The 20,370-nt window shown below is 42.5% G+C and overlaps 1 protein-coding gene across 2 annotated transcripts in view; it reads left to right on the forward strand.

Moving 5' to 3' along the window:
* The window catches only part of rtf1 (RTF1 homolog, Paf1/RNA polymerase II complex component), a 207,319-nt gene that overhangs the window by 85,286 nt on the left and 101,663 nt on the right, over nucleotides 1-20,370 (forward strand). For both annotated transcript variants that reach the window (XM_059951609.1, XM_059951615.1), the window contains exons 4-5: nucleotides 4,111-4,315; nucleotides 14,753-14,864. In XM_059951609.1, coding sequence (XP_059807592.1) covers nucleotides 4,111-4,315; nucleotides 14,753-14,864 — 317 coding nt within the window. The remainder of the gene's footprint in view (nucleotides 1-4,110; nucleotides 4,316-14,752; nucleotides 14,865-20,370) is intronic.

The following is a 20,370-nucleotide window of genomic DNA, read 5'->3' on the forward strand; positions in this document are numbered from 1 at the left end:
CTCTCTTTTTGCCTCTCCTCTTCGCCTACCTATCACTTCCTGTTGGTGCACCTCCTTCCCTTTCTCCCGTGATCCCTTCTCTCCTATCAGATTCCTTCTTCTCTAGCCGTTTTCCACCTATCACCTTCCAACTCCCTTCTTCACACCTAATTTTGTTCCTTTCCAGTCCTGATGAAGGGTCTCGATCCAAAATCCCGACTGTTTGTTTATTTTCACGGATGCTGCCTGGTCTGCTGATTTCCTCCGGTATTTTATGTGTTGCTTTCGATCCATTTTGCCAGCTTACCCCAGATCACATGGGTCGGATCCTCACATTTGTGGGACCTTGAAGACTTGCTTAGGTCCATGTAACCATATTTATTCCACTGATTTCATCAGTACACTTTTGTTCTTCAAAAAATTTGTCAGATTGGTCACACAGGACCTGACTTTCTGTGATATTTAATCCTCTCCCTTGTAATTCTTTCCACTGTCTTCCCTACCACTGATGGGCACATAGGTGGATAGTTAGCTGCTCTTCCCTTCTGTTTTTCTTGGAAAGGAGGACAATATTTTCCGTTCTCCAGTTATCTAGTACCTCACTTACAGTCAATTAAAGATACAGAGAAAAAACTCTCAGCAATTTCTATTGCTGAGCGGCAGCAATCTCTTCCCTTTCTTGTGCTGTTCTGACATGCGCTCCAAACAGTCCTCATTAAAATAAGGTTTTTTGATGGACGACCGAGCAGTATATATAGAAATGTAGAAATCCTACAGCACAATACAGGCCCTTCGGCCCACAAAGCTGTGCCGAACATGTCCTTACCTTAGATCTACCTAGGCTTAACCATAGCCCTCTTTTTCTAAGCTACATGTATACATCCAGGAGTCTCTTAAAATACACTATCGTTTCCACCAGCACCCCATTCCATGCACTCACCACGCTCTGCATCAAAAAAAACTTAGCCCTGACATCTCCTCTATACCTACTTCCAAGCACTTTAAAATATACCCTCTTTTGCTAGTCATTTCAGCCTCTTGAAAAAGCCTCTGACGTTCAGTGCCTCTCATTATCTTGTACACCTCTGAGGTCACCTCACATCCTCTATCGCTCCAAGGAGAAAAGACCAAGTTCACTCAACCTATTCTCATGAGGCATGCTCCCCAATCCAGGCAACATTCTTGAAAATCCCCTTTGCACTCTTTCTATGGTTTCCACATCCTTCCTGTAGTATGGCAACCAGAACTGAGGACGGTACTCCAAATGGGGTTTGACCAGGGACCTATATAGTTGTAATATTACCTCTCGACTCCTAAACTCAATTCTACAATTGATGAAGGCCAATATACTGTATGCCTTCTTAATGACAGAGTCAACCTACGCAGCAGCTTTGAGTGTCCTGTGGACTCAAACTCCAAGATCCCTCTGATCCTTTATGCTTACCATTAATACTATATTCTGTCGTCATATTTGACCTACCAAAATGAGCCACCTCACACTTATCTTTATTCTAGGTCTTTATTCTTTGGAGTGTAAAAGGTTGAGGGGGGACTTGATAGAGGTATTTAAAATTATGAAGGGGATAGATAGAGTTGACGTGGATAGGCTTTTTCCATTGAGAGTAGCGGAGATTCAAACAAGAGGACATGAGTTGAGGGTTAAGGGGCAAAAGTTTAGGGGTAACACAAGGGGGGATTTCTTTACACAGAGAGTGGTAGCTGTGTGGAACGAGCTTCCAGTAGAAGTGGTAGAGGCAGGTTCGATTTTGTCATTTAAAAAAAAGTAGATAGGTATATGGACAGGACAGGAAAGGAATGGAGGGTTATGGGCTGACTGCAGGTAGTTGGGACCAGGTGAGAGTAAGCGTTTGGCACGGACTCGAAGGGCCGAGATGGCCTGTTTCTGTGCTGTAATTGTTTATATGGTTATCTGGGTTGCACTCCACCTGCCACTTCTCAGCCCAGTTTTGCATCCTGTTAATGTCCCGCTGCAACCTCTGACAGCCCTCCACATTATCCACAACACCCCCGACCTTAGTGTCATCAACAAATTTACTAACCCATCCCTCCACTTCTTCATCCAGGACATTTAGAAAAATCATGAAGTGCAGGGGTCCCAGAACAGATCCCTGAGGCACACCATTGGTCACTGACCTCCATGCAGAATATGACCCGTCTACAACCACTCTTTGTCTTCTGTGGGCAAGCCAGTTCTGCACCCATAAAGCAGTGTTCCTTTTGATCCCATATAACAATTACAGCATGGAAACAGACCACCTAGGTCCTTCTAGTCCGTGCCAAACGCTTACTCTTGCGTAGTCCCATTGACCTGCACTCAGCCCATAACCCTCCGTTCCTTTCCTGTCCATATACCTATCCATTTTTTTTAAATGACAATATCATACCTGCCTCTACCACTTCTACTGGAAACTCGTTCCACACAGCTACCACTCTGAGTAAAGAAGTTACCCCTCATGTTACCCCTAAACTTTTGCCCCCTAACTCTCATGTCCTCTTGTTTGAATCTCCCCTATGCTCAATGGAGAAAGCCTATCCTCGTCAACTCTATCTATCCACCTCATAATTTTAAATACCTCTATCCAGTCTCCCCCCCCCCCCCCCAACCTTCTACGCTCCAAAGAATAGACCTAACTTGTTCAACCTTTCTCTGTAACTTAGGTGCTGAAACCCAGGTAACATTCTAGTAAATCTCCCCTGTACTCTCTCTATTTTGTTGACATCTTTCCTATAATTTGGTGACCAGAACTGTACACAATACTCCAAATTTGGCCTCACCAATGCCTCGTACAATTTTAACATTACATCCCAACTCCTATACTCAATGTTCTTGATTTATAAAGGCCAGCATACCAAAAGCTTTCTTCACCACCCTATCCACATGAGATTCCACCTTCAGGGAACTATGCACCATTATTCCTAGATCACTCTCTTCTACTGCATTCTTCAGTGCCCTACCATTTACCATGTATGTCCTATTTGGATTATTCCCACCAAAATGTAGCACCTCACACTTATCAGCATTAAACTCCCATCTGCCATCATTCAGCCCACTCTTGGGAGTTTTCTTCCAGTTTTCTTTGGCGGACAGAGTGTAAAGTTCAGCGAAACGGTCTCCCAGTCTGTGTCAGTTGTTTGGCGAAATGGTCTCCCAGTCTGCGTCGTGTTTTGCTGAACACCTACGCTCTGTCCGCCAGAGAAAGCGTGATCTCCCAGTGGCCACATATTTTAATTCCAAGTCCCATTCCCATTCTCATATGTCTATCCATGGACTCCTCTACTGTCAATATGAAGCCACACATTCTTGAAGTGAATGGTAACGTTACATTTCCCTTCCTCACCACAGACTCAACCTGCAAATTAACCTTTAGGGGATCCTGCACAAGGACTTTCCGAGTTTCTCTGCACCTCAGTTTTTTGTATGTTCTCACCATTTCAAAAGTTGTCAGCTCTTTCATTTCTTCTATCAAAGTATATGACCATACACTTCCCGACACTGTATTTCATCTGTCATTTATTTGCCCATTCTGTAATCTAAGTCCTTCTATAGCTTCTCTATTTCCTCAAAACAGCCTGTCTCTCCACCTATCTTCTTTATCATCGGTAATCTTTGAACAAAGCCATTAATTCCATCATCAAATTTATTGACATATAGTGTATTGCAAAACAAATTGGTCCCAACACAAACCCCTGTGGAACCCCACTAGTCACTGGAATTCCACCAGAAAAGCCTCCCTTTATTCACACACTTTGCCTCCTATCAATCAGCCACTGCTTTATCCATGCTGGAATCTTTCCTGTTATACCGTGGGCTTTTAGCTTGTTAGGCAGCCTCATGTGTGGCATCTTCTCAAATGGTTACTGAAAATCCAAATACAAACCATTGACCAGTACTCCTTCTTCAAAGAATTCCGACAGATTTTTCAGGCAAGATTTTCCCTTGAGGAAACCATGCTGACCGCAGCCTATTCAAGTGCCTCCAAGTGCCCCAAAACCACATCTTTAGTAATTGACTCCAGTGTTTTTAAATTGTCTATTCCTCTACCTTTGCCTTTCCTATAATCATTGTGTGGCTCGTACTTGGTGACTGACTAATGTGGTTTAACTTTTCAGGGGAAGTTTCTGATTCAGAAAGGAGTAGCTCATCTTCAAGCTCTGAGTCTTCATCCTCATCAGAAGAGGAGGAGTTCCATGATGGCTATGATGATGACCTCATGGGTGATGAGGAGGATAGAGCAAGGTTGGAACAAATGACTGAGAAGGAACGTGAACAAGAACTCTACAACCGGATAGAAAAACGAGAGGTGCTGAGGCGTAGGTAAGATGCTGTATAGAGGATCTTTTACACAAAAGAATGTTACAGAATACAAATCAGGTTTAATATCACTGGCAAATCTTGTAAAATTTGTTGTTTGGCGGCAGCAGTAAAATGCAGTATATAATTTAAAAAACTATATTACAATAAGAAAAAATTACATCAAACTTTAATAAATAAATAGTGCAAAAAGAGAGCAAATAAACAGTTGTGAGGTAGTGCACTTGAGTTCATTGTCCATTCAGAAATCCAATGGCAGATGGGAAGAAGCTGTTTCTAAAATGTTGAATGTATCTCTTCAACCCCTGTACCACTCATTGATGGTAACAGTGAGAAGAAGGTATGACCTGAGAGATCGGGGTCTTTAATTATAGATGTATCCTTTTTGAGGTGTTACGTACCCTGTAACTGGGTCACTTACCAGCAAAGATAGAGAGGTCCGTTGAAGTCTGATGGTACTATTTTTAAGTATTTATTAATAAAAATACACAAAATAATATCAATGCAAACATACAGATAATATACGTCGTCAATACTAAATCTAAAAGCGCGGGTATAATAATAATCAATAAGAAATAGCTCTATCGTTGTCTAGGGGATAATGTATTGTCCGATGGAAATATAAAAGTCACTTCTAGTTCGTTCAAGCTGCAGCGTTTTGGTTTGAGAGAAAGGGGTTAAATCTTGCCCAGTCCTTTTATGATGTCAATTCTTCGAGAGTCGTTGGGAGTTGATTTCCCCGTTGTTAGCTAAAAATCGTTCTTCCGTGGTAAGGCACACCGATTCCAGGGCAAATGGAACCAGACGCACGTGAGCTTCCCATCGGCTTTTGCTATTACGGGATTGCTAGCGTTTCTTCTGGTGCGTCTGAAGGGGCTGTTCCCCAGACCCTCTTTTATCCTGACTCACAGGGTCTCAGATGTCAATCAGGTTGAGATGATGCAATCTCTCCACCAACCTCCCCCTTGGTTCATTGCCTGGGGCTTTGATGCATCGCACAGGATGCAATACGCACGTCCCTCTCCAAGAGACAATAGCCCAGGCATGGGCAAACTACGGCCCGCGGGCCATATGCGGCCTGTTAAGCTTTTTAATCCGGCCCGCAGAACGATGAAATTATATTAATAAACCTTGTTAACGTTTTCTCCCCACAATTCTGGCGTTTTCCCAATAGATGACGCACTCTATATACATTGACCTTTGTTGAGGTGCAGTGTATTACTCCACATTTGCGCTTTACTTTGTGACCTTGTGGCGACCCATTTCCTGGCGCATCTGAACCGGCTCACAATTAGCCAGCGTTCCGGCTAAGAGAGATCGCCTGCGGGGATTTGCGAGCACAGAGCTCCGCATACCGGCGCGCTCTCCCTGCTTTGTCATTGTGCGGGTCGTTGTTGAGTTTTGGCACAGGGGACAATTGAATAAGAAGGAGCAGGACAAGTAGACCTGCATCTCCTACCGTTTTTGAAATAAAGACAGTCAGGAGGAGAGTGATGATGATAATATCTTGAAGGATAACAGAATTTTCAGTGCTTTAAAATAATAACTGTTACTATTAAAAAAAGCTGTATTTTATTCATTTAATTTTCAGTGTTTTAAAAGTCATTTCAATAAATAGCTAAATACCATGGGACTTCAAAGACAGATATTTTGTTGTAATGCATTTGTTCATTTTCAATTGAAATTAAAGCACATGTTTTCTACATATCCCATGATATTTTATTTTCTCTTATGAGGTGTATTACCAAAACACTCCGTCCATCTGCTCCTGGTCCGGCCCCCCTGTCAAATTTTAGAACCCTTTGTGGCCCTCAAGTCAAAAAGTTTGCCCACCCCTGCAATAGCCAGTATCAATGGGTCGGCCTCTCAGAGGCCAGGTCACATTCCAATCTTTGTGAATTCTGCATGTCTTTCTCTCATTTCCTGGGTCTCCTGGACTGACTCAATAGTGATCTTGCGATTCTCACAAAGGAGGGGGCTACCCCGCACCCTTCGGCCCCTCAGAGCTGTGGTACATTCATAACAGGCATCGACTTTGAAAATGATCCTTGATGCTGGGGAGGCTAATGCTCATGATGGAGCTGGCTGAGTTTGCAATTTTCTGCAGCAATTTTCGATCTTGTGCAGTGGCCCCTCCATACCAGAGGGTGATGCAATCAGTTCACATGCTACATGATATTTCTGTAAAAATTTGAGAGTCTTTGGTGACATACCACTTCACCTCAAACTCCCGTCACTATAATGCCTTCTCTGTAATTGCATCAAGGCCCAAGATAGATCCTCGGAGATGTTGACAATCAGGAACTTGAAACTGCCCTGCCTGCCCCCCAGCCCCATACAGTGCCTGTAAAATGTCCCCCTGCACGGTGCCTGTAAAATGTATCCCCCCCCCCGTACAGTTTCTTTAAATATATTCTGTACCCCATACAGTGCCAAAAAAAATGCTTCCCCCCCCCCCACCATACAGTGCCTATAAAATGTCCTCCAACTGCTGTACAGTGCCTCTAAAATGTATTCCTTCCCTCGTACAGTGCCTATAAAATGTATCCCCCGTACGGTGCCTGTATAATGTCTCTCCCCCCCCCCCCCATACATTGTCTCTAAACTGTATCCCCCCCCCTTACAGTACCTATAAAATATATTCCCCCCCCATACAGTGCATGTTAAATGTACCCCCCTCATACAGTGCCTATAAAATGTCCCCCTGTACAGTGCCTGTAAAACGTCCCCCAACTCCCGTACAGTGCCTCTAAAATGTATTCCCTCCCCTGTACAGTGCCTGTAAAATGTATTCCCCGTACAGTGCCTATAAAATGTCCCCAACTCCCGTACATTAATGTATTCCCTATAAAATATAGTACCTCCCCATACATTGCCTCTAAACTGTATCCCCCCTTACAGTGCCTACAAAATATACTTCCCCCCCCCCCCGTACAGTGCATGTTAAATGTACCCCACTTGTACAGTGCCTATAAAATGTCCCCCCATACATTGCCTGTAAATGTCCCCCTGTACAGTGACTGTAAAATGTCCCCCCCCCCCCCCCCACGATGCGGTGCCTGTAAAATGTCCCTGCCCCGTACAGTGCCTGTAAAATGTGCCCCCCTGTAGTGTGCCTGTAAAATGTATCTCCCCTGTACAGTGCCTGTAATATGTATCCCCCGTACAGTGCCTGTAAAATGTATACTCGTACAGTGCCTCTTCACTGTATTTCCCCTCCCCCCCCCGTGTAGTACCTATAAAATGTATTCTCCCACCACCCCCCTTAAAATGTCTCTACATTGACCCCTATGAGGTGCCAGTAAAATGTACCCCTCCCCAAATGTTTCATATTTTTTTTATTGTTTTATGACTGAATCAAGGTGGATTAAATTTGAATTTTTTTGATATTGATCAGCAAAAGAAGTCTTTCATGTCAGTGAAAACAGACCCTTCAAAGTTATATAAATTAATTATGAATATAAAATACAAAACAACTGTTTGCATAAATATTCACTCCTTTCAAGACAGTATTTAGTAGATGGATGCTTGGTAGCAATTTCAGCCTTGGGCCTGTGGGGGTAGGTCTCTATCAGCTTTGCACATCTGGACACTGCAATTTTAGTCCATTCTTCTTTATAAAACTGCTCAAGCTCTGTTAGATTGCATAGGGATTGTGAGTGAATGGCCCTTTTCAACTCCAGCCACAAATTCTCAATTGGATCAAGGTCTGGGCTCTCACTTGGCCACTCCAGGACATTAACTTTGTTGATTTTCAGCCTTTCCTGTTAGCTTTGGCTTTATGTTTTGAGGCCATTGTCTTGCTGGAAAACAAATTTTCTCCCAGGTCACAATTCTCTTGCAGACTGCATCAGGTTTTCCTCCAGGGTCTGCTGCAGTGAAGCGTCACCACAGCACGATGAAGCCAATCACCATGTTATATGGTAGGAATGGTGTGTTTATGATGATGTGCGGTGTTTAGTCTGATGGCCAAAACGCTTAATTTTAGTTTTATCAGACCATAGAATCTTCTTCCAGCTAACTTCAGAGTCTCCCACATGCCTTCTTGCAAACTCTAGCTGAGTTTTCTGTGAGTTTTTTTCAACAGTGGCTTTTGCTTTGCCACTCTTCTACAAAGCTTTGGGTGGTGAAGCACTGGGGCAACAGTTGTTGTATGCACAATATCTCCTACAAGAAGCTTGTAACTCCTCCAGAGTTGTCGTAGGTCACTTTGTGGCCTCCCTCACTGATCCCCTTCTTTCACAGTCACTCAGTTTTTGAGGATAGCTTACTATAGGCAAATTTACAGTTGTGCTATATTCTTTCCATTTCTTGTTGATTGACTTAACTGTACACTGAGAGATGTTCAGAGACTTGGAAATGTTCTTGTATCCATCTCCTGTTGTGTTTTTCAACAATGTTCTTGCTTAGTTGCTTGGAATGTTCTTTTGTCTTCGTAGTGTAGTTTTTGCCAGGATACTGACTCACCAGCAGTTGGACCTTCTAGATATAGGTGTATTTTTACTACAATCAATTGAAAGGCTTTGACTGCACATGGTGACCTCTATTTCACTAATTATGTGACTTCTAAAATCAGTTGGCTGTACCAGTGGTGATTTGGTGTGTCATATTAAAGGGGGTGAATACTTGTGCAATCTATTATTTTGTTTTTATATTTGTAATTCCATTTAGTTCTTTTGTAGAAATCTGTTTTCACTTTGACATTGAGTCTTTTTCTGTTGATCAGCGTCAAAAAATGCCAAATTAAATCCACTGATTCAATGTTGTAAAACAATAAAACATGAATTCTTCCAAAGGGAGTGAATACATCTTATAGGCACTGTAGCTTAGTTTTAAATGACTGACCCCCTTGTATCTATGTCTGTGTTTGAAACTCTTCCACTCATGAAACCATCCTTCTGTACCCTTCTGGTATTGTATATTTGAATAAGGTTGCCTCACATTTATTTAACTCCCAAGGACTATTGTCTCTCACCCCAGAATTACCCCGGTGAATCTATTCTAGACTGTCTCTTAATGTTACTATTTTTAACTTTGAAGACAAAACAGTACATTCCAGACAAGGCCTCACCAGCACAATTGCATCAAAACCTCCCTATTTTTAGACTCAAACTACTTTGCATTGAAGGCTAGAATGATGTATACTTTCTTAAATACTTATTTGATTAATGGACTAGACCCCTTTGTATATCATTCACTTGTGGGCTTTCTCTTTTCAGGTAATCTAGTGTTTGATTTATCTTATGAAATGCATGATCTCACCTCCCCAATGTCAAGGTTCTTTTATATATGTTATACTCACCAAGTCAGTCCATCATTGTAGTACTTAGAACTAGAATACTACAGCACAGTACAGGCCCTTCAGCCCTCGATGTTTTGCTGACCCATATATTCCTTTGAAGAAAAGTACTAAACCCTCACTGCCCCGTAACCCACTATTTTTCTTTCATCCATGTGCCTGTCCAAGAGGCTCTTAGATACCCCTAATGTTTTAGCCTCCCACCACCATCCCTGGCAAGTCATTTCAGGCACCCACAACCCTCTGTGAAAAAATCTTACCCCTGATGTCTCCCCTAAACTTCCCTCCCTTAACTTTGTACATATGCCCTTTGGTGTTTGTTATTCGTGCCCTGGGAAACGGGTACTGGCTATCCACCATATCTATGCCTCTCATAATCTTGTAGACATCTATCATGTCCCTTCTCATCCTCCTTCACTCCAAAGAGAAAAGTCCCAGCTCTGCTAACCTTGCCTAATAAGACTTGTTTTCCAGCCCTGGCGAAGGGTCTTGGCCCGAAACATCAACAGCGCTTCTCTCTATAGATGCTGCCTGGCCTGCTGTATTCCACCAGCACTTTGTGTGTGTTGCTTGAATTTCCAGCATCTGCAGATCTCCTTGTGTTACCCTGGTAAATCTCCTCTGCACCCTGTCTGTAGCTTCCACATCCTTCCCATAATTAGGTGACCAGAACTGAACACAATACTCTAATTGTGGTCTCACCAGAGACTTGTAGAGTTGCAACATGACTTCTCTATTCTTAAATTCAATCCCCCTATTAATGAAGCCTAGCATCCCATAGGCCTTCTTAACTACCCTATCCACCTGTGCAGAGACCTTGAGGGATATATGGATTTGAACCCCAAGATCCCTCTGTTCATCCACACTCTTAAGTAACCGACCATTAACCCTGTACTCAGCCTTCTGGTTTGTCCTTCCTAAATGCATCACCTCACAATTATCTGGATTGAACTCCATCTACCACTTACTACACTTTACAGTGGCTAGCTGGGAGATGCCAGAAAGTAGTGGTGGATAACTGTTTGTCAGGTTGGAGGCCGGTGACTAGTGGTGTGCCTCAGGGATCTGTACTGGGTCCAATGTTGTTTATCATCGACATTAATGATCTGGATGGGGTGGTAAATTGGATTAGTAAGTATGCAGATGATACTAAGGTCGGAGGCATTATGGATAATGAAGTAGGTTTTCAAAGCTTGCAGAGAGATTTAGGCCAGTTAGAAGAGTGGGCTGAACGATGGCAGATGGAGTTTAATGCTGATAAGTGTGAGGTGCTACATTTTGGTAGGAATAATCCAAATAGGACATACATGGTAAATGGTAGGGCATTGAAGAATGCAGTAGAAGAGAGTGATCTAGGAATAATGGTGCATAGTTCCCTGAAGGTGGAATCTTATGTGGATAGGGTGGTGAAGAAAGCTTTTGTTATGCTGGCCTTTATAAATCAAGAACATTGAGTATACGAGTTGGGATGTCATGTTAAAATTGTACAAGGCATTGGTGAGGCCAAATTTGGAGTATTGTGTACAGTTCTGGTCACCAAATTATAGGAAAGATATCAACAAAATAGAGAGAGTACCGAGAAGATTTACTAGAATGTTACCTGGGTTTCAGCTCCTAAGTTACAGGGAAAGGTTGATCAAGTTAGGTCTTTATTCTTTGGAGCATAGAAGGTTGAGGGGGTCTTGATAAAGGTATTTAAAGTAATGAGGGGGAGTAGATCGAGTTGATGTGGATAGGCTTTTTCCATTGAGAGTAGGGGAGATTCAAACAAGACAAAATGATTTGAGAGTTAGGGGGCAGAAGTTTAAGGGTAACGCGAGAGAGAATTTCTTTACTCAGAGAGTGGTAACTGTGGAATGAGCTTCCAGTTGAAGTGGTAGAGGCAGGTTCGGTATTGTCATTTAAAGTAAGATTGGATAGGTATATGGATAGGAAAGGAATGGAGGGTTATGGGCTGAGTGCGGGCCAGTGGGACTAGGTTAGTGTAAGCGCCGGCATGGACTAGAAGGGCCAAGATGGCCTGTTTCCATGCTGTAATTGTTATATGGTTTACTGCCCAACTCTGCATCCTGTCTATATCCTCTTGTAACTTTCGACAACCTACAGCTGCATCCACAACTCCTCCAATCTTCATGTCATTCGCAAACTTACTCACCAATCCTTCCGTCTCTTAAAAGTTTGGAAATCTTAGGTACAATTGCGGTGGTTCTTCAGTAGTTGCCTTTCATTCTGGAAAAGACCCATTTATTTTCGACTTTTTGAGACTGAATGGATTGAAAATTTGCTAATACACTTAATTTGATACAGAGGACATTTAATTTATACATCAGTGTCCCATGTAGCACCTTGTTAAGTGCCTTTTTATAAATCTCACTATTTCAACAGTTGCCTTTATCAACTCTCCTTCAAAGAATATGATCAATATTTCAAACATTATTTACCATGTTGACTAGGTTTAATTATATTCTGTTTTCCTAAATGATTAGTTACTTTTTTGATTATTATCTTTAGAATGTTGCCCAATAATCTAACTGGCCTGTAGTTCCCTGCCTTCTGTCTTTCTCCTTCTTTGATACCTACCTGAAGTTATTTTCCAAGGTGAATTCAGATGCAAACTTTGTATTTAACACACCACACTTGTATAGTAGATGACAATGCATAAACAGATCCTTCACACCAACGTGTCCATGTCAACCAAGGTGACTTCCTGAGATCTTAGAAACATAGAAAAACATAGAAAACCTACAACACAATACAGGCCCTTCAGCCCACAAAGTTGTGCCAACATGTCTCTACCTTAGAAATTACTTGGCTTACCCATAGTTCTCTATTTTTCTAAACTCCATGTACCTATCCAAAAGTCTCTTAAAAGACCCTATCGTATCTGCCTCCACCACAGATGCCGGCAGCTCATTCCACGCACTCACCTCTCTCTGAGTAAAAATCTTACCCCTGACACCTCCTTTGTACCTACTCCCCATCACCTTAAACCTGTGTCCTCTTGTGGCAACCTGAGAAAAAGCCTCTCTCTATCCACATGATCAGTGTCTCTCATCATCTTATACAACTCTATCAGTCCTGTTAGCCTGCTTTTGTCCATATTTCTCTCAACCTTGCCTTTCTATGTAACTGCCCAAATGTCTTTTAAACATTGCAAATTGTACCGTACTCTACCACCTTCTCAGTAATATTTCTGTCGTTTCTTTACTATTATCAATTCATCTGCTTTGTTCTTCAGAGACAACACATTTACCGCAGCCACCCTCATCTGATTTGTATATCTATAGCAACTTTTACTGTTGTGCAAGTTTGCTCTCAAAATTAATTTCTCTGTTTTCTTAGTATTAATGTCTTCCTAGTCCTGTAGTTTGCCACTCTGTGTGCCCTACAATTTGACATTCTCCTCAACTTCCTTTCGCTAATCTACTGATTGTGCCTTTTTCTCACAGAATTTTCTTCGATTGGGTTAAACATGTGCTGAGCATTATTTGGATATTTGCCCCAGCTTTTGTACAGCAGTGTAGTCACTTAGCAAATTGTGTCAAAGGGAAATTAATGGGTTTGTTTGAGGGAAAACACACAGCTAGAGGTAGGAGAGAGGGAATAGGATTTCTCTTTTCAAACCTGCATTAACCCTTTAGACTGAATGGCCACTACCAGCGCATGATAGTGTGAGATGTTCAAAAATCAAAATCATGGCAAGTTAATCATGTTAACCCTCATTCATAAGTGTTAGGAAAGGCATAATATGGAATGTGGTATGAGGCTAGTATTGCAAATGACTTGGATTGTGGAAGAACCTGGAGGAGATCAGCTAGAAGAGCACATTTGGAGGTAATGACAAACTGAAACTAGATGTATTGAGGCAGGAACACGTGCACTATCTCAAAAGTGGGGAAGGGTGTCTAGAGTTTGCTGATACAACAGTTTATATGAGTACACAGGTCAGGAACTTTGACCTGAGACATAGTGGAATGAATCAGTTATGTACTCTGTGTATGATAAATACCAAGAGTCAAAAGTGAGCCGACATTGACTGATGTAACACACAAAAAATACTGGAGGAACACATCAGGCTAGGCAGCATCTATGGAAAAGAGTAAACAGTCAATGTTTCATGCAGAGACCCCTCCCCCCAGCATCTCTGGACATCCTTTTTTCCCTCCAGTCCTGCCGAAGGGTCTCAGCCTGAAATGCCAACTGGTTACTCTTTTCCATTGATGTTGCGTGGCCTGCTGAGTTCCTCCAGCATTTTGTGTGTGTTGCTTGGACTTTCAGCATGTGCAGGTCTTCTCTTGTTTGTTGACTGATGTGTGTTAATATAGAACTTAGAAAACCTACAGCACAATACAGGCTGTGCCAAGCACATCCTTACTTTAGAAATTCTCTAGGGTTATCCATAGCTCTATTTTTCTAAGCTCCACATACCTATCCAGGAGTCTCTTAAAATATCCTATCGTATCCGTCTCCACCACCGTCACCAGCATCCCATTCCATGCACTCACCAATCTCTGCATAAAATACTTACCTCTGACATCTCCTCTGTACCTACTTCCAAGCACCTTAAAACGCTGCCCTCTAGATTTACCCATTTCAACCTTGGGAAAAAGCCTCTGATTATCCACACGATTAATGCCTTTCATCATCTTATACACCTCTATCAGATCACCTCTCATCCTCCGTCACTCCAAGGAGAAAAGGCTGGGTTCACTCAACCTATTCTCATAAGGGATGCTTCCCAATCCAGGCAACATCCTTGTAAATCTCTTCTGCACCCTTTCTATGGTTTCTACATCCTTCCTGCTATAATTTATGTAATCAATGCAAACACATGAAAAGTGGTTATGGGACAATACATGTACCAAATTTTCCCCTAACTGGAAGAGAAGTTTTTGGAAATGCATGGCTGTAATCATATAGGGGTAACAAAGTAAAGTGTGCCTTAAAATGGAAACTATAAAGTGGAGAGGGACATAGAAAGAACACAGAAAGAGTGGCTAGGCATTATCCCCCTGACCACTGTTGACAGTTTCTCTGTGTGCTTCTGTGTTCAGTATAGAATAGTTTGGCTCGCTTTATTGTGGATTTGGAAGTTGAGCTAACTTGGATGCTATTCAAATGACTTTTCCAATCTTTGGCAGATTTGAAATTGAAAAGAAGTTGAAAGCAGCAAAGAAAAAGGAAAAGAAAGAGAAAAAGAAGAAAATGGAGGAAGAGCGTGAGAAGAAGATGCAGCAGATTCAAGAGTTGCCGGTATCCTGTTTTACTATTTTTCTCTTTTGAGAGCATACTTCTAGTTGTTTCAGTATCAGATCCCTTACCTACCCTGAGACTTACTGTATCATCTAGCCACTATTCAAATTCATATTTAATGTTTAAGTGTGCCTCAAGAATGAGTTACTTTCTTCCCTGTCTCCCCAGAACATGGAACCAGAGAAAAGATTACTATAGCAATGTGTTCAACTACAAATGTGGAAAATTAGGAGCAGGAATAGACCTTTTGACACCTGGTCTGTACTCTGTCATGGCTAATTATCTAGATTTAGTATCTTGTTCCAGTTTCCTCCCCACATCTCTTGATCTCTAGCCCTTAGAAAATATAATCTATTCCTTCTTCAATATACTGAATGATTTGACTTTAGGTTCTGTGCAGTCGACGGGTTCACTGCTCTCTAGGAGAATAAATTTCCCATCTTAGTCTTTTGGTTTACCTCTTTGGACTATGATCTCTAGTCCTGAATTCTCTGGCAGTGGAAACATCTCCCTGATATTTCAATCACTTGCACAGAGGTTAGTGCTGCCCCTTCTACAATAGGGCTGTTTATATATCAATTCAATAATTCCATCCACGCTATGCCTTTCACACTAAGAAATTTTAGAAATTCCCTACTACTATAACCTGGGCCAACATCTCTTGAAGATTTGTCTTCATCTGCTATTTTATCGAATTACTGTGAGACCTCTGTGTACACCATGTGGTTGCCCCTTTCAGTTCTACACAGTTAGCATGAAACTTGAACTTCTCCCTATAACCTCATGAGCTTCCATTGGGTGTTAGAGTTTTCCCCATATCAAAAGATATACAGATTGGTAGACAACTGTGAAGTGCCCTTCGTTATGTGAATGATAGAATCTGAGAGGAGTTTTGGAGGGAGATGAGTGCTTTGCTGTCTGCTGACTTGGAGCTACTGCATTAGGTTTCCGCATCCAGATCATTAACGTGAATTATACATTGCAGATTCCAGCACTGACTCTATGGTACCCCTGCTTGTCACTGCCAGGTACTCAGGGAAAAATGATCCACTTAATCTGTTGGTCAACAAACTTTCTGTTTTGGCAACAAATTATCCTATTCTATTTATGGTTTTTATTAATTTTAGAGTTGTATAATATACAATGTGGAAATGAGCCCTTCAGCTTAACATGTTGATGCGTGCTACTTGTATAGAAATATAGCAAAACTACAGCACAATACTGTGCCAAACATGTACTTGGTTTAGAAATTACCTATGGTTACCCAGAGCCCTCGATTTTTTTAAGCTCCACATACCTATTCAGGAGTCTCTTATAAGATTCTATCATATCCGCCTCCACTACCATTCCACGGCTACACCACTCTGCATAAAAAAAACTTACCCCAGACATCTCCTCTGTACCTACTTCTAAGCACCTTAAAGCTGTGCCCTCTCGTTTTATCCATTTCAACCTTGGGTAAAAGCATCTGACTATCCACATGATCAATGCCTCTCATCATCTTGTACACCTTTACAGGTCGCCTCTCATCCTCTACCGCTCCAAGGAGAAAAGGTCGAGTTCACTTAACCTATTCTCATAAGGCATGCTCTCCAATCCTATATTTTGTCATCATATTTGACCTACCAAAATGAACCACCTCACACTTGTCTGATTTGAACTCTATCTGCCACTTCTCAGCCCAGTTTTGCATTCTATCAATGACCTGCTGTAACCTCTGACAGCCTTCCACAGTATCTACAACACTCCCAACCTTAGTGTCATCAATAAATTTACTAACCCTTCCATCCACTTCTTCATCCAGGTCATTTATAAAAATCACGAAGAGAAAGGGTCCAAGAACAGATCCCTGAGGCACACCACTGGTCACCGACCTCCATGCAGAATATGACCCATCTACAACCACTCTTTGCCTTCTTGGGCAAGCCATTTCTGGATCCACAAAGCAAGGTCCCCTTGGATCCCATTCCTCCTTACTTTCTTAATAAGCCTGGCATGGGGTACATTATCAAATACATTGCTTAAATCCATGTATTCTACATCTACTGCTCTACCTTCATCAATGTGTAGTCACATCCTCAAAAAATTCAGTCAGGTTAGTAAGGCATGATCTGCCTGTGACAAAGCCATGCTGACTATTCCTAATCATATTATACCTTTCCAAAAGTTCATAAATCCTGCCTCTCAGGATCTTCTCCATCAATTTACCAACCACTGAAGTAAGACTCACTGGTCTGTAATTTCTTGGGCTATCTCTACCCACTTTCTTGAATAAGGGAACAACATCTGCAACCCTCCAATCCTCCGGAACTCCTCCCGTCCCCACTGATAATGCAAAAATCATTGCCAGAGGCTCAGCAATCTCCTCCCTCACCTCCCACAGTAGCCTGGGGTACATCTCGTCCAGTACTAAAGGTTTGTCTAACATAATGCTTTCCAAAAGCTCCAGCACATCCTCTTTCTTAATGTCTGTATGATCAAGCTTTTCAATCCACTGTAAGTCATCCCTACAATCGCCATGATCCTTTTCCATAGTGAATACTGAAGCAAAGTATTCATTAAGTACCTCTGCCATCTCCTCCGGTTCCATACACACTTTTCCACTGTCACACTTGATTGGTCCTATTCTCTCATGTCTTATCTTCTTGCTCTTCACATACTTGTAGAATGCCCTGGGGTTTTCTTTAATCCTGCTCGCCAAGACCTTCTCATGACCCCTTCTGGCTCTCCTAATTTCATTCCTATGCTCCTTCCTGCTAGTCTTATAATGTTCTAGATCTCTATCATTATCTAGTTTTTGAACCTTTCGTTAGCTTTTCTTCTTGACTAGATTTACAACACCTTTGTACACCATGGTTCCTGTACCCTACTATCCTTTCCCTGTTTCATTGGAATGTACCTATGCCGAACGCCAAGCAAGTATCCCCTGAACATTTGTGACATTTCTGCTGTACGTGTGCCTGAGAACATCTGTTCCCAATTAATGCCTCCAAGTTCCTGTCTGATAGCTTCATATTTCCCCTTACTCCAATTAAATGCTTCCCTAACTTGTCTATTCCTATCTCTCTCCAATGCTATGGTAAAGGAGATAGAATTGTGATCACTATCTCCAAAATGCTCTCTCACTGAGAGATCTAACACCTGAGCAGGTTCATTTGCCAATACCAGATCAAGTATAGCCTCTCCTCTTGTAGGCTTATCTATATATTGTGATAGGTAATCATTCTAAACACACCTATCAGACTATCAGACAAGGGGTTCAGACCTATCTGAGCCCCTTGCTCTAAGGAGATGCCAATCAATATTTGGGAAATTAAAATCTCCCACCATGACAACCCTGTAATTATTACACCTTGTCATAATCTGTCTCCCTATCTGCTCTTCGATGTCCCTGTTACTATTGGGTGGTCTATATATATATTAAAAAAATGCAGTAGAGGTATTGACCCCTTCCTGTTTCTAACTTCCACCCACAGAGAATCAGTAGACAGTCCCTCCATGACGAAGGGTCTCGGCCCGAAACGTTGACTGCTCATTTCAATGGATGCTGCCCAACCTGCTGAGTTCATCCAGCTTGTTTGTACATGTTGGTTTGACCACAGCATCTGCAGTGTACTTTGTGTTTACCCTCCATGACTTCCTCCTTTTTTTGCAGCTGTGACACTATCAGCAGAGCCATACCCCACCTATTTTGTCTCCCTCCCTGTCCTTTCTGAAACATCTAAAGCCTGGCACACAAAGTAACCATTCCTGCCCCTGAGGCATCCAAGTCTCTGTAATGGCTACAGCATCATAGCTCCAAGTACTGATCCACGCTCTAAGCTCATCCGCTTTGTTCATGATGCTTCTTGCATTAAAATAGATACATCTCAAACCATTGCTCTGAGTGCATCCCTTCTGTTATCACCTGCCTATCCTCCCTCTCACATTTTCTCCAAGCTTTCTCTATTTGTGAACTAACAACCCCTTCCTGTCTTCAGTTCGGTTTAAACTCTCCCAATAGCCTTAGCAAACCTCCCTGCTAGGATATTGATTTCCCCTCAGATTCAAGTACAGCCCTTTTTATACAGGTCAAACCTGCCCCAAAAGAGGTCCCAATGATGCAGAAATCTGAATCCCTCCCCCTGCTTCAATCCCTCAGCTGTCATTTATCCTCCACCTCTATTCCTATACTTACTGTCGTGTGACACAAGCAGTAATCTCGAGATTACTACCTTTGAGGTCCTACTTCTCAGCTTCCTTCCTAACTCCCTGTAGTCTTTTTTTCAGGGCCTCCTCCCTTTTCCTACCTCTGTCATTCGTACCAATATGTACCACAACCTCTGGCTGTTCACCTTCCCACTTCAGGGTATTGTGGTCACAATCATAAACATCCTGGACCCTGGCACCTGAAAGACAAACTATCATCCATGTTTCTTTCCTGCGTCCACAAAATCGCCCGATTGACCCCCTAACTATAGAGTCCCCTTTCACTGCTGCCTTCTTCCTTTCTGTACCCTTCTGAGCCACAGGGCTAGAGTCTGCCAGAGGCATGGGTGCTGTTGCTTCCCCCAGATAGCCCCCCCACCCCCAACAGTACTCAAACAGGATTACTTATTGTTAAGGAGGACAGCCACAGGGGTACTCTCTAGTAGCTGACTCTTGCCCTTCCTTCTCCTGACTGTTACCCACTTATCCATCCCCGAGGCCCCAGTGTGACTACCTACCTCTTGCTCCCCTTTATCACCTTCTCATTTTCCCTGACTAGATGATGGTGTTCAAGTTGCAGCTCCAGTTCCCTAACCTGGTCCCTAAGGAGCTGCAGTTTGATGCACCTGGTGCAGATGTGGCCGTCCAGGAGGCTGGGAGTCTCCTGGACTTCCTACATCTGACACCCAGTATAGAACACTGGCCTCAAGGACGTATAGGACCTCATTGGAATTTTCTGAATGTCAGTCTACCTGTTTCCCTCATCTATTCTGCTAGATACATCATCAAAAAAGTCCTGATGATTTGTCCATGATTTTCCTTTCACGATCCACTAGTCCTCTGTTTTATAACTTTCCCCCACCACGCGTCAGGCCAGTTGAGCTGTAATTCCCTGATTTGTCTTTTTATTAAGTAGTAAGGGTAACCCCCACTAGTTGAGTCGCTTCCTACCTACATCTGTGACACTTCATGCTCTGATTCTTTTCAGTGATTTCAAGTTCCCTGACCCCATCATCTTAGTTTTACTATGGATGTTCAGTCTCTATACACCTCCATCCCCCACCCAGCAAGGCCTTAAAGCTGTCTGTTTCTTTCTGGACACCAGACCCAACCAGTTCCCCTCCACCGTCACTCTCTTCAGTCTAGCAAAATTTGTCCTCACTCTAAATAATTTCTCCTTTGGCTTCTCCCACTTCTTTCAAACAAAAGCTGCAGTCATGGGCACTCACATGGGTCCCAGCTATGCCTGCCTTTTTTTTGGCTAATTGGAACAGTCCATGTTCAAAGCCTGCACTGGTGTCTGTCGCCCACTTTTTCT

This window comes from Hypanus sabinus, chromosome 2 (assembly GCF_030144855.1).
Source record: "Hypanus sabinus isolate sHypSab1 chromosome 2, sHypSab1.hap1, whole genome shotgun sequence".
Classification (NCBI taxonomy): domain Eukaryota; kingdom Metazoa; phylum Chordata; class Chondrichthyes; order Myliobatiformes; family Dasyatidae; genus Hypanus; species Hypanus sabinus.